Source organism: Poeciliopsis prolifica, unplaced genomic scaffold (assembly GCF_027474105.1).
Source record: "Poeciliopsis prolifica strain line A6 unplaced genomic scaffold, Auburn_PproV2 SCAFFOLD008, whole genome shotgun sequence".
Classification (NCBI taxonomy): domain Eukaryota; kingdom Metazoa; phylum Chordata; class Actinopteri; order Cyprinodontiformes; family Poeciliidae; genus Poeciliopsis; species Poeciliopsis prolifica.
In genome coordinates this window covers 3,289,739-3,308,782 of record NW_026562383.1, presented here as the reverse complement: position 1 = coordinate 3,308,782, position 19,044 = coordinate 3,289,739, and the positions used below count along the sequence as shown (strand labels likewise).

The 19,044-nt window shown below is 38.7% G+C and overlaps 1 protein-coding gene and 1 long non-coding RNA gene across 4 annotated transcripts in view; both read left to right on the top strand.

Moving 5' to 3' along the window:
• LOC129361999 (low-density lipoprotein receptor-related protein 8-like) overlaps positions 1-19,044 on the top strand; it is a 92,955-nt gene that overhangs the window by 19,648 nt on the left and 54,263 nt on the right. For all 3 annotated transcript variants that reach the window (XM_055033293.1, XM_055033294.1, XM_055033292.1), the window contains exon 3: positions 18,058-18,180. In XM_055033293.1, coding sequence (XP_054889268.1) covers positions 18,058-18,180 — 123 coding nt within the window. The remainder of the gene's footprint in view (positions 1-18,057; positions 18,181-19,044) is intronic.
• LOC129362016 (uncharacterized) lies at positions 3,312-8,105 on the top strand. The gene is made up of 4 exons (XR_008606184.1): positions 3,312-3,460; positions 4,412-4,446; positions 7,504-7,594; positions 7,757-8,105. It is a non-coding gene; the product is annotated as an uncharacterized LOC129362016 (long non-coding RNA).

The following is a 19,044-nucleotide window of genomic DNA, read 5'->3' as shown; positions in this document are numbered from 1 at the left end:
ACTGTAAAAAGTGATGCATGGAGCTGTTCATTCAAGCTAATAACTACTATTGGATACATTGTAAAATAATTGACTTGATGGTGAAAGTCAATTTTTTTGCATTCTGAGGTGTCAATTTTGATTCAGACTGAATGAATCACACTTCTGAAGGAAAGAAAGCAAATATTTTGATTCCTCTCAAAACATACTGACAGGAAATGATGTAATAATGTGAATCTGAGTCACATGAGAAGAAGTTGTGGAGAAGTGATCGGAGAGCATCGTCGGTTTCGGCAAGGGGAAGAAAGCATTTAATCGAAGAATAAACCTGCGGTAAGTACTAATCTAATCTGATGTCTTAACAAGCCTACAATTGTATTAATGCAAAAGACTGAGTTAATGTCACCTGGTTAGCAAGCTGAAGGTCCTGCCTGAATATGGGTATCCTAGTAAACGCTTTCTTTTTTCGCCGGGTTAAATGTGATGTCATTTCTGAACTTACACGTATTTCACGAGAAATATCATTATGTGTACATTGTTCGGTTGTAGCTGAAATTATACAAGGTAGGCATAACTCGTTACCAATCAATCGCTTCCACCACGGTTCGCTCGGCTACACCTGAACTTGACTAGCTCAGCATATTAAGCCATGTTAGCAATTAGTTCGTCTAGTGTGTTTATACCAACCATTTAAAAAAAGAAAAACATGTGCCACCTATGAGTACATTAATGTGTAGTAGCTCATAGGAAATCATTTGTGCACCTGTCACTGCACCAAAGATACTTTGAGACTATAGGAACCAAAACAGGAGCCATCCAGTCTGTCTTCATATTTAAAGAGGGACTACCAGTGGCCTCTGGCAGATGTACTAGAATGGCTTTACATTTTCACTGCTTTGAATTAGTCTGCCATGGATTCAATATTGACCAGGCGCACACTGTAAAAGCACTGTTTATGGTAGAGCTAGGAATTGAGTTGCTAGATTAGTCTACACATCGCATAATAACCATTTTGATTGTCCCTAAAGGGTGCTGATGCAGATTTCAGAAGGGAGTGTATCCTCAAAGCTCTCATCATCTACCTGGGAGAACGTGTTGAGGACCTTATAAAGGAATACATGGTATGTCCAGATATTTTCTGTCACAATGATGATTCAACTTTATTCATCACAGGAGACCACCTATGCCATTATACAGTATATAGTGATTAATGAGGTGTGCCAGACTGCAGTTGTTCAGTTGCATATTTCGTATATTTTGCCTCCGGTCTCCCAGAAAGATCAAGCCGAGCAGGAGCTGGAGAGGACCATCATGGCAGACTTCGTCTTCAGAGAGAATTCAAGCCTTCTACAGCAGCCCCAAGACGTTGGGATTGTCATTGATGGTGTGGAAGTCCTCAATGAGTTGCCTTCTGTTGCAGCCGGAGTTGTAATGCTCTTTGGACTTTGCTATGCTCTTATCATGGAGTATCCACAGGGTTTCAGGTTCACCTTTGAGGCCCTTCAGAAGATCCTGATGGAGCTTAGTACCAACAAGATGACTTCCAAGATTCGCAAACTCAGTGGTGAACTCAAAACTGCACAGTAGTGTATATATATATCTGGTTCTGGGGTTTTGCATCCCCAGAACCAGAACCAAGAGAGGAGAAGCAGCTTTCAGCATCTATGCACCAAAACTTTGGAACAAACTTCCAGACAACTGTAAAACAGCGGAAACCCTGACTTCTTTTAAATCGCAACTAAAAACACACCTGTTTAGAATTGTTTTTGAAATGTAATATGTAACAATGTATTGTCTATTATATGTTGCATGACTTTGTGTTCTTGTGTTTATGCTGTAAAGCACTTTGAAATGCCTTGCTGAAATGTGCTATACAAATAAAGTTTGATTGATTGATTTGTGTGTGCTTAATGTGTGCATGTAGTTGCCACTGGCTTCTATTTAAGAGGTAGACCACCTCAGCAGCACTTTGTTATACAGGCTCAGAGGGGTCACTTTCATGGACTGCTTTTGTTGGAATTTTACTTCTTTGATGATGTTTAGAGATGCAACATTCCTTCATGTGTTTGAACAGTACAACAGTGGATGCTTTCCATCCATTTAATTTAGCTTGGTAAGCCTATTGTCTTTATTTCATTGCTCTGAGCAACAATGACATGTTTATATTTGTTTGTCTGAACATGCCACTTTTTTTTCTCCTTTTTTACTTGTGAGGAATAAATGACTTTGAAAAAATGTTGCTGGAGTGTATTAATTGTGTATTAATTTTTGAAAATGCAATATAAACACACTGTGTGTGTATATATGTAGATGCTGTACACACACACACACACACACACACACACACACACACACACACACACACACACACACACACACACACACACACTGTAAAAAAGGAACCTCAGGGGTTATCACATTAACAAAAGAATATCATGTACTGTTAACTAAATAATTGCATGTTTGAGCCAAAAACATGATACAATCATGTTGCATAAACAAGATATTCCACAACTTCAACTTTTATAAAATTGAATCATGTTGAGCTAACATGATTCATTATAGTCAGACCGATCCTATGCTGAAGACCACGAGTGAGATCACGGGATATCATGCAAGTTCACGCAATATTACGGGAAATCACGGGATATCACGCGAGAATACACGAGACAATTGGTTTTCTCTCGCAAATGGAATAAAATGTATTCAAGGTGAGATAACGTGATTCAATTACGTCAGCTAGATCTTCCGCCAAAAAAAAAAAAAGAACGTCGGGGCATATTACATGAACAAAAGAATATCATGTACCTTTCACACAATAATGTTGGGTTTGAAGCGAAAACGTGATAAAATCATGTTGGATAAACAAGATATTCCACGACTTCACATTTATAAAATTGAATCATGTTGAGCTAACATGATTCATTATTGTCAGACTGATATTGTGCTGACGACAACGAGTGAGATCACGGGATATCACGCGAGAACACGCGAGACAATCGATTTTTTCTCTCAACTGGACTAACGTGATTGAATGACGTTATCTCAACTTGAATAAATCTAATTAACATTTATATACCCACCGCGGGTGGTTCTTATCCTCTGAGCTCGGGTCCTCTACCAGAGGCCTGGGCCTGGGAGCTTGAGGGTCCTGCGCAGTATCTATATATATATATATATATATATATATATATATATATATATATATATATTATATATATATATATATATATATATATATATATATATATATATATAATTTTATTCAATATCAATATTTGTCAAAGTTAATCTAATTAAAAAAAAACACAGTGACGTCAGTTCCAAAGCGCTATTGTGTCAGACTCATCTCCCGCTGAAGAGGATCCAGCGACATCAAGAGATTACGGAAAATCACGCGAGATAACTGTCTTGCACCTTGTTGGGTTTTTTCAAGGGCAGAGGGGAGATTCCTGGCGTGCATCTACTTAATTTGAAGAAGGTAAGAGTCAAACTATTTTCATCCAAATCCATATAAAAATATGTAACTTAAAATTTCTCTACCATTTGCACCATTTTCTAATTGTTCCATACTTGTGTCACATTATTTCATGTTTTGTAGATTAAGTCGGTTAGGTTAAGGCAGATAGCTTTTTGTTTACATTTATCGCCGCACCATGTTAGGTACATTCTGTGCGAAAAAAGTCTGCAGAGCCATATGTAGTGTACAAAGCTGCTGCCAGAGACACAAATGGACCCCAGAAATGTCACAGTTTTGCTCCTCCTGAGCTCCGTGGAGGTTTAGTGGATTTTTAACACACGGATCTGGCATCAGTCTATTTCTAACTATTTTAATTCTATTTCAGTAATGTTACTATGGAGGTAAATGTAGATACACACACACACTTTGGTACCTTTCTATCATCATCGAGATTCTTAATTAATTATGGTAATAAAAAGTCCTATTTCAGTCGGTGAAACCTGCAGAAAGCATTGCTTTCTGAGCTTTGTTAAATGTTCCTAAAATACCTGTTAGTTATGGATTTCTAGTATATTTTGTCAGGCTAAAACTCTCAATGGATTATCCATTATTACAGACTTGAGCTTTCTATTTTTTTCTTTAAAATACATATTCCTCTGCTAAAGATGTTGGGGGTTTTTTGGACTCTTCTTTGTTGTCCCCAAATAATTGTAGCTCAGAAACAATTTGAAGTTCATTGGTTTAATTTTGAAATGTTGATGTTTTTTTGTGTTGATTGTTTGTGCTCATTTTGACCTATGTTACTATTGCTTTCTACCATGTTTCAATTCACCGCTGTTCTGCACATACGTGCTTGCATGTGTCCAGTGGTTATATTCATGAGGCATTCAAGGGACTTGTACTAAAAGATACAACTCAGTTCAGTATGAATTGCATATTTTAATGGCTGAAAATATATCTGATCTCTTTCAGAACATCACCTGATCACCTGTCTGTAATCCACCTGCGTAAGTACTGGTCAAGGGGCTCATCGGCTATCAAGTTATAGATTTCAATGGCTAATAGTAAGTTTTGCCAGATCTAAAGTGACTGAATGTAGTGTTAGAGAGCTTATAAAGCTAGGGTTCAGCTAAACATTTATTTGGCCAGTCTGTTTTATTTGTCTTTATTTGCGTGGGGATGTGGAAATGTAAGGAGTGTAGTCTCTCTCTGTCTCGTAGATATGACCTGTTAAAACATTTTACACTTAAACACCGGCATATGCGACGTTATCCATGCCCACACATAGACTGTCCATGTACTTGTAAGACATGGAATGCTTTGCATATTCATTTAAGTAGAAGGATATAGACTGTGTTGACCATTCTGTACTTTTCACATATTTCTTTGGTGATATATTCATGTCTTTATTTAAACCTCTAACAGCTTCAGTTAGATGTTTAAATAAGATGTTAAACTCCATTTTAGTCATGGCATAATGAAGGGATACTAACAATTTTAAATATCTTTCAAACAGACTGCAAGCCACTGATTACTTTTGTTGTGACTTCCTTTGAATGCAGCTATGCTTTCAAGTGTGTGAACCTATACTGCTGGAGTTTTGAGATTGTTAGGCCGAGCAGCTAAGCGCTGCGAAGGCCTATTGTTTCCTACTGTTTCTTATTATTATTATTCTGCCCCCCTAAAGAGGGGCCTTTTTGGGGGCTTTATCATTTTCAAAAACTCACCAACTTGGCGGACGCGTAAAGGGAGTTTCAAATTTTGTATTTTAAGGTCATTGCAAAAATCCCATAACAAATGGCTAAATAGCGCCACCTAGAAATTTTCAAAGAACCCTTTGCTATTCACTTACTTTATCCTAGAGACATGAAATTTGGTACACTTGTAGAGCTCCCCAAGATGCTCAAAATTTACAATTAATGTCATAGTGCAAGTATCACAGGAAGTCAGCCATTTTGGATTGAAGGTCCAATTTTGACCCCATTTTTGCCGTTTACAGCCTTCGTATTTGATCGAACTCCTCCTAGGGATTTCGATTGATCGGCTTGAAACTCGGTCAGTCTGTTCATAAGGCATGTCCCATCTAAAGTTATCAAAACGGTGAGTTTTTGAGTATGTTGAAGGGGGGTTGGCAGGGGTCAAAGATCACCTACTCGCCATAAAAAAATAAACTGCTATATCTCCTACACAGAAACTCATAGAGGCACCAAAGTTACTGTAATTAATCATCATTAGCTGCCCTACAATACCCTATGGTCGAATGATGACATCACTTAGGCCACGCCCCCTGAGAACAGGAAGTGTAATGTTTTACTGTGAACTGTCGCTATCTGACCCCTTTGACCTCATCAACATGAAACTGTGCCCAGACACAGAAGACATGTTGGTGTGTTGAGGATTCCAACCACGACCAGCTTCGATGGAGCAGCTGGGCGTGGCGGCGTGGCGAAGTGACCCGTAACGCCATAGCCATACGTTTGGCTCTCAAATCCACATTTTTGGGCGCAGCTGCTCCAAACTCACAAAGATGGATCTTCATCCACTCCCCGACAGGAATCCATCACAATATTTGGTGGGTGTGGCCTACTTTCTCTATAGCGCCCCCTAGAAAACTTTAAATGATCAGCCCCAAGCCATGCTTTAACCTACAACTACGAAACTTTGTACACGTGTGTACCATGTCAGGAATTACAAAAAAGTCTCTTGGAGCCACGGTCTAAACCCAGAGGAAGTCAGCCATTTTAGATTGAAGTTCAAATTTTGATCCCATTTTTGCCGTTTACAGCCTTCCTATTTGATCGAACTCCTCCTAGGGATTTCGATTGATCGGCTTCAAACTCGGTCAGTCTGCTCATAAGGCATGTCCCATCTAAAGTTATCAAAACGGTGAGTTTTTGAGAATGCTGAAGGGGGGTTAGCAGGGGTCAAAGTTCACCTACTCGCCGTAAAACAATAAACTGCTATATCTCCTACACAGAAACTCACAGAGGCACCAGAGTTTCTGTGATTGATCATCATCGGGTGTCCTACAATACCCTATGGTCGAATGATGACATCACTTAGGCCACGCCCCCTGAGAACAGGAAGTGTCATGTTTTACTGTGAACGGTCGCTATCTGAACCTTTTGACCTCATCAACATGAAACTGTGACCAGACACAGAAGACATGTTGGTGTATTGAGGATTTCAACCCCGACCAGCTACGATGGAGCAGGTGGGCGTGGCGGCATGGCGAAGTGAGCTGTAACGCCATCGCCATACGTTTGGCTCTCAATTCCACATTTTTGAGCCCAGCTGCTCCAAACTCACAAGGATGGATTCCCATCAACTCCCCGACAGGAATCCATCACAATATTTGGTGGGCGTGGCCTAATTTCTCTATAGCGCCCCCTAGAAAACAGCAGCCCATAGGTTATGTTGTTATTAATTATTTAAATATAAATTATTATAACTTTTTATATATATATAAGTTTATTTTGTGGGTTAAAGTACAAACATTCATTCATTTTTGCTAGAAATAATACAAACAAAGTCATTCAGCAAAACTTATGACAGCGAAGTAAGAACACACTGGAGTCAGTGTTGATGGAGTACCACTGGCACCTTGTGGCGATATACTGGTACTGCTAGTACAATACCAGTATTGCCCCAGCAGGAGGCAGTGGTACTCCATCAATGAGAAAACAGATCGACGCTACGTAATAACAGTCAGCCGGCGACAGCTGGAGCTGCGAAGTTTTCCTGAACATTTTGCCTGCTTTTTGGAGCCACAGAACTGGACTACGCTCAACATTTTGCTTGGATTTTGGAGTTGCAAATCCGAACCACGCTTTTGAGCAAGAAGGCTCTGTTGGACCGGAGTTGGAGAAGTTTAAACTGAGCAACAGCTTCCGCGGTGCGGGCGGAGGCGCTGAAAACTGCGTGAGAGCTTCTGTGGTGGCTGGCGTGAGGCGGCGGTTGCTCGTACCCCGCGGTGGCAATAGCCGGAGCGGCGCTTGGCTGCGAGGGCCGTTCGAGGCTGCTTGCAGCTTTAATTCTCATTGTTTTTTGATCTGCATATTTAGGATGACACTGCTGAGGGCAGATGAGAGTGCATCCTCAAAGGTCTGTGTGTACCTAAATGAAGATCCAGAGAAGCTGGTGAGGGAGTACATGGTATGTTAAATTCTCTTTGTGTTTACAATAGAACTCCTAAGAGTTGTTAAAATACTTTCACCAACTAAGGTCCATGAGTGACTCAATCAATGTCAGTCTAATTTATTTATTTAATTACATGTGAATTGTCTCCCCCCCAATACCCTTCCCTAACTCCCTTAGGACGTCGATGAATGTGCAGAAATGGCCAAAGCCGAGACTGTCCTCGGATTCGTCATTTGAGCAGAGGGTGCAGAGGCTGCCGATGCACATCTGGATGTTGGGATTGTCTTGGAGGAGGTGGAAGTTATGAACAGCTTGGGCAGTGTATCTTCTGCAATAGTGATGCTGCTGGGACTAATCTACGCACTAAACTTGAGCTACCCTCAAGTTTACATTTATCGCCGCACCATGTTAGGTACATTCTGTGCGAAAAAAGTCTGCAGAGCCATATGTAGTGTACAAAGCTAAACTTGAGCTACCCTCAAGTTTAGTGCGTTCAGCACTCAACTTGCTCAGTAACTCAAGCATACCTTTGAAGTAATACAGAAAAATAATAATGAAATTGGATGGAAAGAACTTATCAAAGAAAGCACAAGTTCTCAATATGAAACTCGCCGCTAAGTTGAGTTAAGTTTCATATGGAAAATCAGTGTTTAAAGTCTGCAGTAGAAAATATTTATATTGTTACAGTTCTCTAAGTTGAGCAACTATACTGACATGTTTTATGTTGTAAAGAATTGGCTGGGAAATGAAACTGTAACCTTTTTGTAGTTGTTTTTTTTATTTCAATGTCCAACTCAGCTGTGTTTTGTGCTGTGTAAAAAAACGATGTATAACAAAATACAATTGTGTTGTACCTTTTCTAATTGTTGAGTGTTCTTCCTACACTTTCACCTAGTGCTATCTTAAAATGCTTGATTAACGCTTGAAAAAATGTCTTTGAACTAACATCATGAAATAATGGAAAGGATTTCCACACGATTAACTAGCTGTCTTTTAGCATGAAGCATATTTGTTGAGCTAACTTACTTTTAGTGAGTTGGACCTACTGAATCAAGTAGTGTGAAGGTACCACTGTAAAATAAGGTGGTTTCAACTAGATTTACATTCATCTTAATGAAGTAACATCAATGATTTGGTCCTAAACATTGCAGATTAGTTGGGCTGGCTCTATTGCATTACACTGGGTCACACTATAGCAACTGAGTTAAAGGAACCTTTAAAAAATATGTTGAGCCAACACATTTCATTTGAATTTGAATAACCTTAATGAATGGAGTTGAGCCAACTCATTTGATTTACAATCATCCGTTGCATTACCATAATTCTGGTTAAGCCAACATATTTGGTTTAAATTAGAACAACCTTAATGAATTATGTTTTGCCAACTCATTTAATTTATATAAGAATAACCACATATATTACGTTGAGCCAACATGTTTGATTTAGAATCACCCATTGAATCACCATTGTAACAAGTTGAGCCAACACATTTGCTTTACATTGGAATAATCTTAATAAATTAGGTTGACCTAACACATTTGCTTTAAATAGGAGTAACACAAGTACATGGTGCTGAAATAAAGCAAAGTAATCAGGTGGAATCCTTTCCATAATTTTTTTATGTTCATCCAATGACTTATTTTTTTCAGTGCACACACACACACACACACACACTCTTTGGGCCTCCTCTTAAGCCATGATCGTCGCTGTCGGACAGAAACCAACTTTCTGAAAGACTTTTCTTGTTTTGATTTCTGGCTACGTTTAGCCAGAAATCAACCGGTTGCCCAGCCATCAGGGTTAGCAAATAGTTTTTTAAACCAAATTTCTGAAATATAAAAAAAAGACTTTCACTGTGAAAATGAATTAACTCGTGCTAATGCCTGAATGTTACTTTGGTGCAATGTATATATATTTGATTGGTTCAATGTAAATATTTTACTTTGGTTCCAAAACTGAAATGTAAATAATTTAACTTGGATAAAGGTGAAGAATTAATATTGGCTCAAGTACAATAATATGGTTTGAGTCAAAATTAAATAGCCATGTTGTACCAAACAACTTTATTTACATTCTGTGAAGTCAAATATTTTAGATGCAACAAATGGACATCAAATTTTTTACTTTAAGCAAGGCCACACTTTTTACAGTGCAGATTCGTGGTGCATAGAAGCTGAACGCTTCTCCATATTTGGTTCTAGTCCAGAAAACTTCATTCAGGTTTAAGTATAATATAAGGAAAAAGTAGCAGACTGAGCAAAATAAATATTCGTTGAAACTTTTATGTTTTTGTTTGTTCTTTATAAGCAAAATACTGAACTCTTAACATTTCTAGATTTAGCTAATTTGCAATCTCTGCCTTCAGGAAATCATCACAACCTTGATCTTCTATTACCCTTTAACAACGTTTTTATCAGCTTTTCACTGAAAAGTAGCTCCTATAATAAGCTCAGCAGAAATGTAGTTCCACCAGGCTAGTCTGAAGGAGCTGAGTGGGAGAGTTGCGGAGAAAAGTTGCTCTCAAATCAAAGCAACACTCCAGGTCTGTTTTTGATGAGGGATGACATGATATGATGTAGAGCAAAGAAAAAAAAGAAAAGAAAAAAGATTTTACACAATATTTAATTTTTAATATTTATTCTAAAGTTTTCTTTTGTTTAATTCAAAACAAAGAGCTGCTAACATGACTTCAGAGCGAGTTGTTTTCTGTCTTGACATGCTGTATGTTTGCAGTCTTAACAATGACTGAGCGCATTTGGTCAGCAGTTCTAATTATTTCTGACAGATTTAAGAAGATCTTTAAGTGGTCGGTGTCTCCTGTGTGTTCAGCTGCACTGAAGATTTACTTAAGCAAAGGAGGAAGTTGCTTTGGGATTCTGTTGATTCCTCCTCTCATCTTTACCACTCAGCCACTTCAGACCCATCACGGCATGTTCACTTCCATCTTTCCAGGGTTAAGTTGCTGCTAATAGTTTGACTTTGAAGCAAAGCATCTCTGTGGAAGATTGTGAGCGCAAGCCGAGCTTCGTTTCTTTATTGTTAAAGGTTATAGAGCAGAAATGTGAGATCTCAGCAGAGAAGCTGTTTCGACAGCTTTGATTGTGATGAGAAACGTGAAATCTCAGATCTCCACAATTAACCGTGCGGAGGTTTAAAAACTCTGCGGGATATTGAAGTTTTGTTTCCAGAATCTCAATTTGAACTGAATGGTATTTTACTCTGTAACAAGGCATCTGGCTTTTATGTAAATTTTCTTTTTTTAAATATGATTTCTATTAAAGCACACAGATTCACTGCAGGGAAGAGAAGTGATAACAGTTTCAGCTGTTCCACAGAGGGATGCAAAAGACTTTGTCAACAGGAGCTCTGAGGCAGATTTCTATTTATTTCTATTTCTATTTATTTCTCAAGTTAGTTACTTTTTACAGCCGAGCTGTAAAAGTAACTTAAACAAACAGATCTGTGGTACTGCATTTTCCTTTCCCTGATATTAAAGCCATGAGTTTTAAAGAAACTAGATAAAGTATATAGTTTGGGTTCTTAACACAGAAGAGCCATCCATCTGTCTGGTAGGATTAGTCTTTGAAGCTCCCTGTTGTTTTTTCCCCCCGGCTCTTGTCATCAAACAGGATTTGGGTCTACATTTGTTTCAACAGAAAAAAAGAGCACATAATTTGACCTGTTGGCATGGATTTACAAACTGCAATAAGGATTGTTTCATCAATGGCTGTTTGTCATATTTCAGCTTTTCACCCCAAATATTTTCCCTTTGCTTTTTAGTCTACAGTGGAAAATCCCAGAAGTAATGCAAAGTTTAAACTGAGTCACTATAAACGGTAAAAATCTATTTTACTTGGATTAAAAACAAAATAGTTGGGTTTGTAAAACGAGTTTTTTGTCTGTAGCGTGCAGCTTCGACACCTACGTTAACCTTCACTGAGCTTCCATTACATCCTGCTACAAAACGCTTCCCACTGCCTGTTTGTTGTGTAGGTTTCTCCTGAAACTGAATCTTTGCATTTCACAAGCAGGGATTCGATTGTGTTGCACGCTGAACCACTGGCAGGAATCCATTCTGCGATCAGATCCCATTCTATAGATCTGTACAACCCATTGAACTGCTTCATACAGAAGTTGTTTAAAACCATAATGGGATGTAATATCCCTACTTGAATCCATTTTAAATGTTCAAGTGAAAGTGGGAAATGAGAACAGTGTGACATTACAGGGTGGCTGCATTTCAGTGCTGCGATAGGTTTATTATAGAGGCTTTTTAGGAAGACAGTACAGTGAAGCAAACGTTTAATAAATGACTCCAGGTAATAAACTCGGCTCACTATCCAACTGTGTCTGTCCAACAGTTTAACATGAGGATGTGTCAAGCACTTTTAATACAACCCCATCATCTCATTACAGAGGTCCTCCAAGTTTAATTACTTTCTGCGCTTGGTGTTATACTTAACCTGATATGTCTGATCACTTTCATTCCCATTACTGAGCATCTGCCACTCCGACCCAAGAGCTTCTTCCGGCCGAAAGAGATCCAAATAGCGAGGACACATTAAAATTGTGTTTTCCAGTCTCTGTTTAGTTTGGTCAGGAAAGAAGTCCTGTTTGTCTGGATTGTGTCAAGTTTAACCAGAATTGCCTATTTGTTTCTCACATTTAACCAAATGTCAGTGCATCAAAACATCCATTAGGTTTTTCTGCTTCTGTTCTTAGTACTTGAACAAAACTATACATCAATATGTTATATGATGAACTATAAATCTTTCCTATGGCCTTGAAGGTCATAGGAAAGGTGACATTAAAGGAGGCACCCTTTAATGAGCAAGAATAAACAAATGTTCTGCAAACTCCTGAACATATGAGGTGATCGACATCAGCAAGTGTATCAGCGTCTTCACTTTCACAGCGGCGCTGACACACTTCCACCTGTTTGTGTTCTTATTTGATGAGACTTTGTCATCCATCTGACTTCAAGATAAATGCCCACAGATGTCTACCAACATATCCTGGACATAAATCACTGCGAGGTTTCCTCTGAAGGGATAATGAGGCTTCCCAGAGTCTTGCTTCAAGTACTTGTGCCAATGTGAGCTGACAGGAAAGGAGAAATAATGTAATTTAGGAAGCGGTGGGGCTATAATTAGCACAGTGTGTGTCTTTGGTCAGTACACAAGGTTAGAGAAATTGCTGTGTTTTGAATCACACCAGGTAGATGCTGACATCCTGCATGGCCTCTTGATGTGGGTTTGTGGACTGGTTTAGAATAATAATGTCAACTCTTCCTCTGTGGTAAAATACCAGCAACTTAAAAAAAAAATAAAAAATTATAGTATCAATTCATCCATCCATTCGTTCAAAATGTATTACATTATCCCCTTTCATATATTAAAAAGAACCGCAATTACATTATTGGCAGGTATTGCGTTATTAGCCACTGAGTGACGCAAAAGTTTATATATAAACGAGCAGAAAGCGTTCGATGTTGCCTTGCGATAGCTAAAATAACAACATAAATCTTCTGGATACATAATAACGATGGAAATATAAATAAAAACGGGAAAAAAAACTGCACCTGGCACTTCGAAGGCAGCTAAACTCACGCATCAGCCCAATTAAACTCAATTATTACTTACAAAAACAATTTTGAGAATGGCTTGTCTCAGGATTTGTTGATGTCGTGCTGCATTTTCTATGCTTCCATCACACCCCATTAATTTCAGGAGGTTGGTGATTTGCATGCTGCTTTTGGCCGACAGGATACGTAATGCCTCCTGTTTTGACAACACTCCCATACTTCACTCTGAGCTAATGAGGCAATTCATCTTTGATACACGGGGGAACGTGCTTATCACTGCATTATCTGCATTCGGCTCCTCGGGGTCACCAAAAATGAATAATGGACTTTTATATAATTTGCTGTAAAATAAAACACTGGGAGGGTGGCGCAGTTGGCAACACTGTTGCCTTGTTCTCATGTTCTCGCTGTGCATGCAAGGGTTCTCTCCGGGTGCTCCTGCTTCTCCCCCATAGTGCAAAAACGTGACCGTCAGGTTAATTGGTCTCCTAGGTGTGAGTGTGTGTACTGTCTGTTTCTACGTCGCCCTGCGGCAGACTGGCAACCTGTCCAGGGTGACGCCGCCTCTTTGCCCCAAGCATTAGCTGGAGATGAGCATCAGTACCCCTCTTGACCCCCAAAGAGTGTGCAGAAAATGGATGGATGGATGAAATAGTGGGTTGTGTGCCTGATTGTATTTATTTATTTATGCATATATCTAAAAAAACAAATGCTGTGTACTGTTTTTTAGCAGCTGATTGACCTCATTTCTTGAACAGATACAGAAGAAGTTTAACTAGTTCCAAGAAAATAATCTGCAGAATAGCCTGAGACAGTGTTGGTGTTAAATCAAGCAGAAAAGGTTTAGCTTTTCACAAGTTCACGTCGGAGGTATTTTCTTTTTGCTGCACATGCATCATTTGCTGCAAATTCTCAAGTGTAAAAGCATGGCAGCTTATTGCATTTTAGACTGTAAAATTGTATTTTTTTTTATTTAAAAAAGGAACAAAATTATTTATTTTAATATTTTAATGTATTTCTAATATTGTATGAAAAAGTTTAGGTGGTTAAATGTGACAATTGCTTTTTTTAAGTAATTGTCACAATAATTGATAAAGCAAATGATCATTAAATTTATAGTAATTTAGTAGCCCTCAGAGCTTGTCTGAGGACAACAAGATGGAGTTTAGTCAGATACAGTGGAAACACTTCATACATATGACATATTGAATTGGTGAAGGCTTTAAGTGGTTAGCCACGCCCCTTTGGTCTTGGTATCGCCACTTCCACGATGTTGAGTGCCCCCTAGTGGTCAAATAATTAAATTAATTGCTCAGATGACGTGCAGCACTCATGTTGATTTTTATAGCAGTTGTGTGTGGGCTATGTTTCGGATCTTTAAGTAGTAATCATTATGAAACAGGTTTGCCTAAAACCTTGGTGATAGAATATTATTGCCTTAAAGTTGCATATATTAATTTTGAATAAAAACACAAGACGGTCTGAAATTCACCTATAGAAGGAAATAAAAAAGAATGCAAAAGTTGCCAACTGTGATCCCAGGGGAGAAGCCTTTCGCTCCATATGTCTGTGTTCACATCGGCATCATTCTGACTGAGTCATATCCTATTTGTGATGCTGATAAGCAGTGACTCACCAAAACACCAAACTGCATTTGTTTAGATTTTTCCTCTGATGTGCTAAAACTGTGTCCCTCTGTTGGAGTTGGCGATTAATAATTGAGCAGGCAGGCAGCGATAGTTTGTCTACGGGTGTGGTGGGATCTAGTTGTGTGCATCTCTTCCGTTAGCCGTGCTGCGACTCGACCTTCTGCCTGCTGATTCTCATCTCACTTTTGTCTCGATGGCGATCAAGCTCACTCCTTTCCAAACATTTACAAGCTCCCCCTCTTAGCCCCCAATTAAAACTAAAAAAGTAATTCTAAGCAGATGGTATGAACCGGCCGGCGTAATTATTGCCAACTGAACTGTGGCCCTCGAGTGAAATGAGCAGAGTGCAGCTGGATTGGGTTGGAAGCTCAGTTTCTCTGAGGAGACGTTGGACCTATACGATACGCAGCCCATCAAATTGATGGGCTTTGTTGTTTTTTTTTCTTTTCTTTTTTTTTCATTCATCATGCAATCAAAAAAAGTCCAAACCGCCTGAGTGCTGCAGAGCTTTTCATCTGGAATTGTGTCTTCATCTGTTTGTATTTTTTTCTTTTTAACTCACATTATTTTTTCAGTGATAATACTAAGAAGTTAACTTTTGCTTTTCTAAAATAAAAGAGAATAAATGATCTTAAAACATCCCCAGCAGGATGTGTAATGTCTTTTGAAGGTTGGAGTTGGTCGCTTTCTCTCTGTGCAGGATGTCTTTACCACCTACTGCCAAGCTGCAGCTACATTTTAGCATAAATTACAGGTTCTTTGAGGGGCCAGGGAGGTATATATTTCAAATATATGCCATGTGACTGATGAGATTACATAACTACAATTGAAATGCTCAAACAATGCCGCAGTCCATATTTGCTACCTTTGGTATTCATCTTAGATTTTTTTAAAATGGGCTTCATTCCTGCTTGTCACCGAGGATAGAAGTGAAAAATAAGTCTCATATTGAAGAATGTGTTTCTTTTCTTATTGAAGAAAAATTACCGTCAAACATATTTATATTCTTTGTCGTTTACTATGAGACAGAGACAAATGCAAAGAAACACCTGAACTTGAAAGAACAGAAAAGAAAAGCAGAGCAAAATGCTGCTGTTTTTCTTTCCATCATAACCGGGTCAATTCATGCATTTTGCAGGAAAAGCATAAAAGACTTTGTGACAAACACATTTGCTGCTCCACATGCAGCTAGAAGACTCTGCAAGAATTAGTGAGCGATAATCGCTGTCTTGTGCGAGTGCTTTTAAAGCGAGGAACTTCTCGCGGCTCTCGGTCAGGAAAATCACATCACGGCTGATTCTCAGCTGACCTTCACTGCAAATACCGTCTGCCTAACAAGTCCAGCTCTTTTAGTCTGATCAAGAACATCAATTGTTGATTCAAAGGGGAAGGGCTTGACATAAGTAGGTGCTTGGTTGATAGTACGCTAGAGTGTGATCTTAGTCTGGCTACAGTTGTTTTCTGTGGTAATTAGTAGCTTATGTTTTCTCTGACTTAATTCTTAGAGAAAATCTGAGTTTAACTTGTGATTGTCTGCCAACTGTGATCAGGGTTGGGTATAATAATTGAAAATGACTGAATGGAGATCTCACCCATTCACATTTATCCCCGAAGTCCTGGAACTAGACAAACGCACTTGATTAACCATTATAGAAATGAATCAAGGCAACAGAAGTGGCAGCATCTGTCATTAAAAAGGCAATGAACAAAGGGATTTGTTGATTGGTTTAAAACAGGGGTCTTAAATGACATCACCGTTGCCTGTCTTGAATTCAGTCAAAATGTTATTATAAACCTTTATTTCAGCAGGAACTGAACTGATGTTTATTCTTGCCAGTCCTTTCTTATCAGTTTGCTGATGTCAAATAATGAGAGAGAATTTTGTATGACTTTGCTGGAAATTATTTTAAATAAATAATAAAAAAAATATAAATAAATGATAACTGTGTCATTTTGAGACAATTTTTTCAACTAATATAGTGATTAAGGCATAATAATGAAAATACACCCTCTTAAAGTTTAATAAAATTAAATTTCCAATGAACATTTAACACTGGAACTGGAAGACATTTTGAATATCCAAAATAGATAAATAAAAAAAAGACCAAAACATAAATAGAATGGATTATGAAATCTCAACAAAACATTTCCCTTCAAAGCCATATTAATTATTAGCCTCAGCCATTGAAAACAAGCAAAACTACCAGTTTGGACATTTACAACAGAAAAGAAACAAACTAGCTCCACTGTACCGTGTGTCAAATGTTTGCTGTATTTTTTTCAAAATGGCAGCTTTTCAATAATATTAAAGAAGAGCATCACTTTAAAGATTGATCAGACTTTACCAAGGAGCACTCAAAGAAAAAATGAAAGCCTATTTTAACTTATGCTGTTGTTTGATGTATTCCTTATTGTGACAGTCATTTCCAAGTATAGTCTGGGTATGAATACTTTTGCAAGGCAGTCCGAACGTGTACTGGGATTGCTGACTGCTTACTTTGGCTGCACATCCATTTTGTGGTGTCCTGCGATGGGAAATAGAAAATGAGCCAGCAACAGTTATGTGTGAATAACAAGACCAGACAACTGTGTTGAGGGCTTGTAGCCAGTGATTTATTAGTGTGTACAACAGGTCCTCCTGGAGTACCAGCCTCAGGAAATTGATTGACTCTGACCTCTGCCTGTGTTCGAGTCTTTGGCAAAGTTTCTGCACGGAGCTTTTGTTTATGCTTTTTAAGGATTAGTGAGAAAGCTACTGTGATGAACTCATGGTCATAATTTTCTTCCAACTTCCTTAACAGACATAATCCTTAAATGTCTCTAATTCTTTACGCCCATGATATATTTTCCGGCTGTCTAAACAGCTTTGGAAGGTAAAACGTTTACCCTCTTTGAGATTTAGCAATTAGCATCCATTGCACTGCTCTGTGATAGAAAACCTGCAGGAAGAGGCTCATTCTGTCGACCAGACAGATGGAGCGAGGGGAAGACGGCACAATGAACAAGAGTCGCTGAAATGGTTGGAAGTGGAGATAATTAGCGCTGGGTGTCAGCGATGGCGAGGTCTAGGCAGGAATAATGAGAGATACGATGAGACTGATCTCCTCTGATCAGAGGATGTTTGCTGGGATTTATATCAAGTGTACAGTTTCTGGCTGGCGTGGCTTGACTGCCCTTGTTTTTACAAGTTTCACTTCCCTACATTCACACGCTCTGACTTAAGTTGTGCTTCTTTTTCTCAACAGCCAGGAAAACGTGCGACCCTGCTGAGTTTGCCTGCTTAAACGGACAGTGTGTCCCTGGCCGGTGGCGATGCGACGGGGAACCGGAGTGTCCAGATGGCTCTGATGAGGCAGAGGAGACGTGCAGTAAGTGCCATGTTTTTGTTTTATGTTATCCTGCACCAAACGATTGTCGTTTTGTCTACTTTGAGTTGCTGTGAGTAGAGGCCTACAACCTAGCAACATAAGCTTCATTTCCATTGATCTTAAAATTGAGAAAATTGAAATTACAAAAATAAATTTACTTACTTGAAAAACATAAGTTTTGAAAAAGCTCATATTATTAAAAAAAAGTTTTTGCGTTAGATATTTCGGAAATGGATGCATTTCGCAAAAACAGTAGCGGGAACAATTTATTCGCATTAGATGAGCCACAATCTTCTTGGCAAAAATGACCAAGAAGACAATGACAGGAAGGACGAGGAAGTTCTCACTTGTTTTGTTTCTGGATCATTTTTGTTTATTTATCACTGCCATTCAGGTCGTTAGCTGTAAATTGTTTGTGTTGAGTTCCTCTGTTTTTTCTTGGGTTCTGCTCTTTAGTGTTAGTCTTTTCATTTAATTATAACATAATTTCTTGTTCAGTTCACTCTGTTTCTTCTCGGTGCTTAAGCTAGATCTCAGCAGTTAATTTAGTAAAACTTGCCACCATTTTTTGCTTATAAAAATGAAAGTGGCACCAAAGTTTGAATTCAAATTCAGAAACTAGTCTTTTTGTTCGACTGTGGTATTTGTCTTGGTTGCAGGCACCCACTGTCTCCTTTTGTAATGAACAGAATTTTGCAGCCATTTTCTCGTTGTATCTGGTTTCGGAGTCGTGCCTCCACCTTAGACATTTTAGATTTAGCGCGTCTCCTGGAACCTGCGTTCAAGTTACTAATTTCCAACGCTGTCTTGGCTCTGGTGGAGCTTCAGCCATCTCATCCACATCCACTCGCCCACTCACTCTAG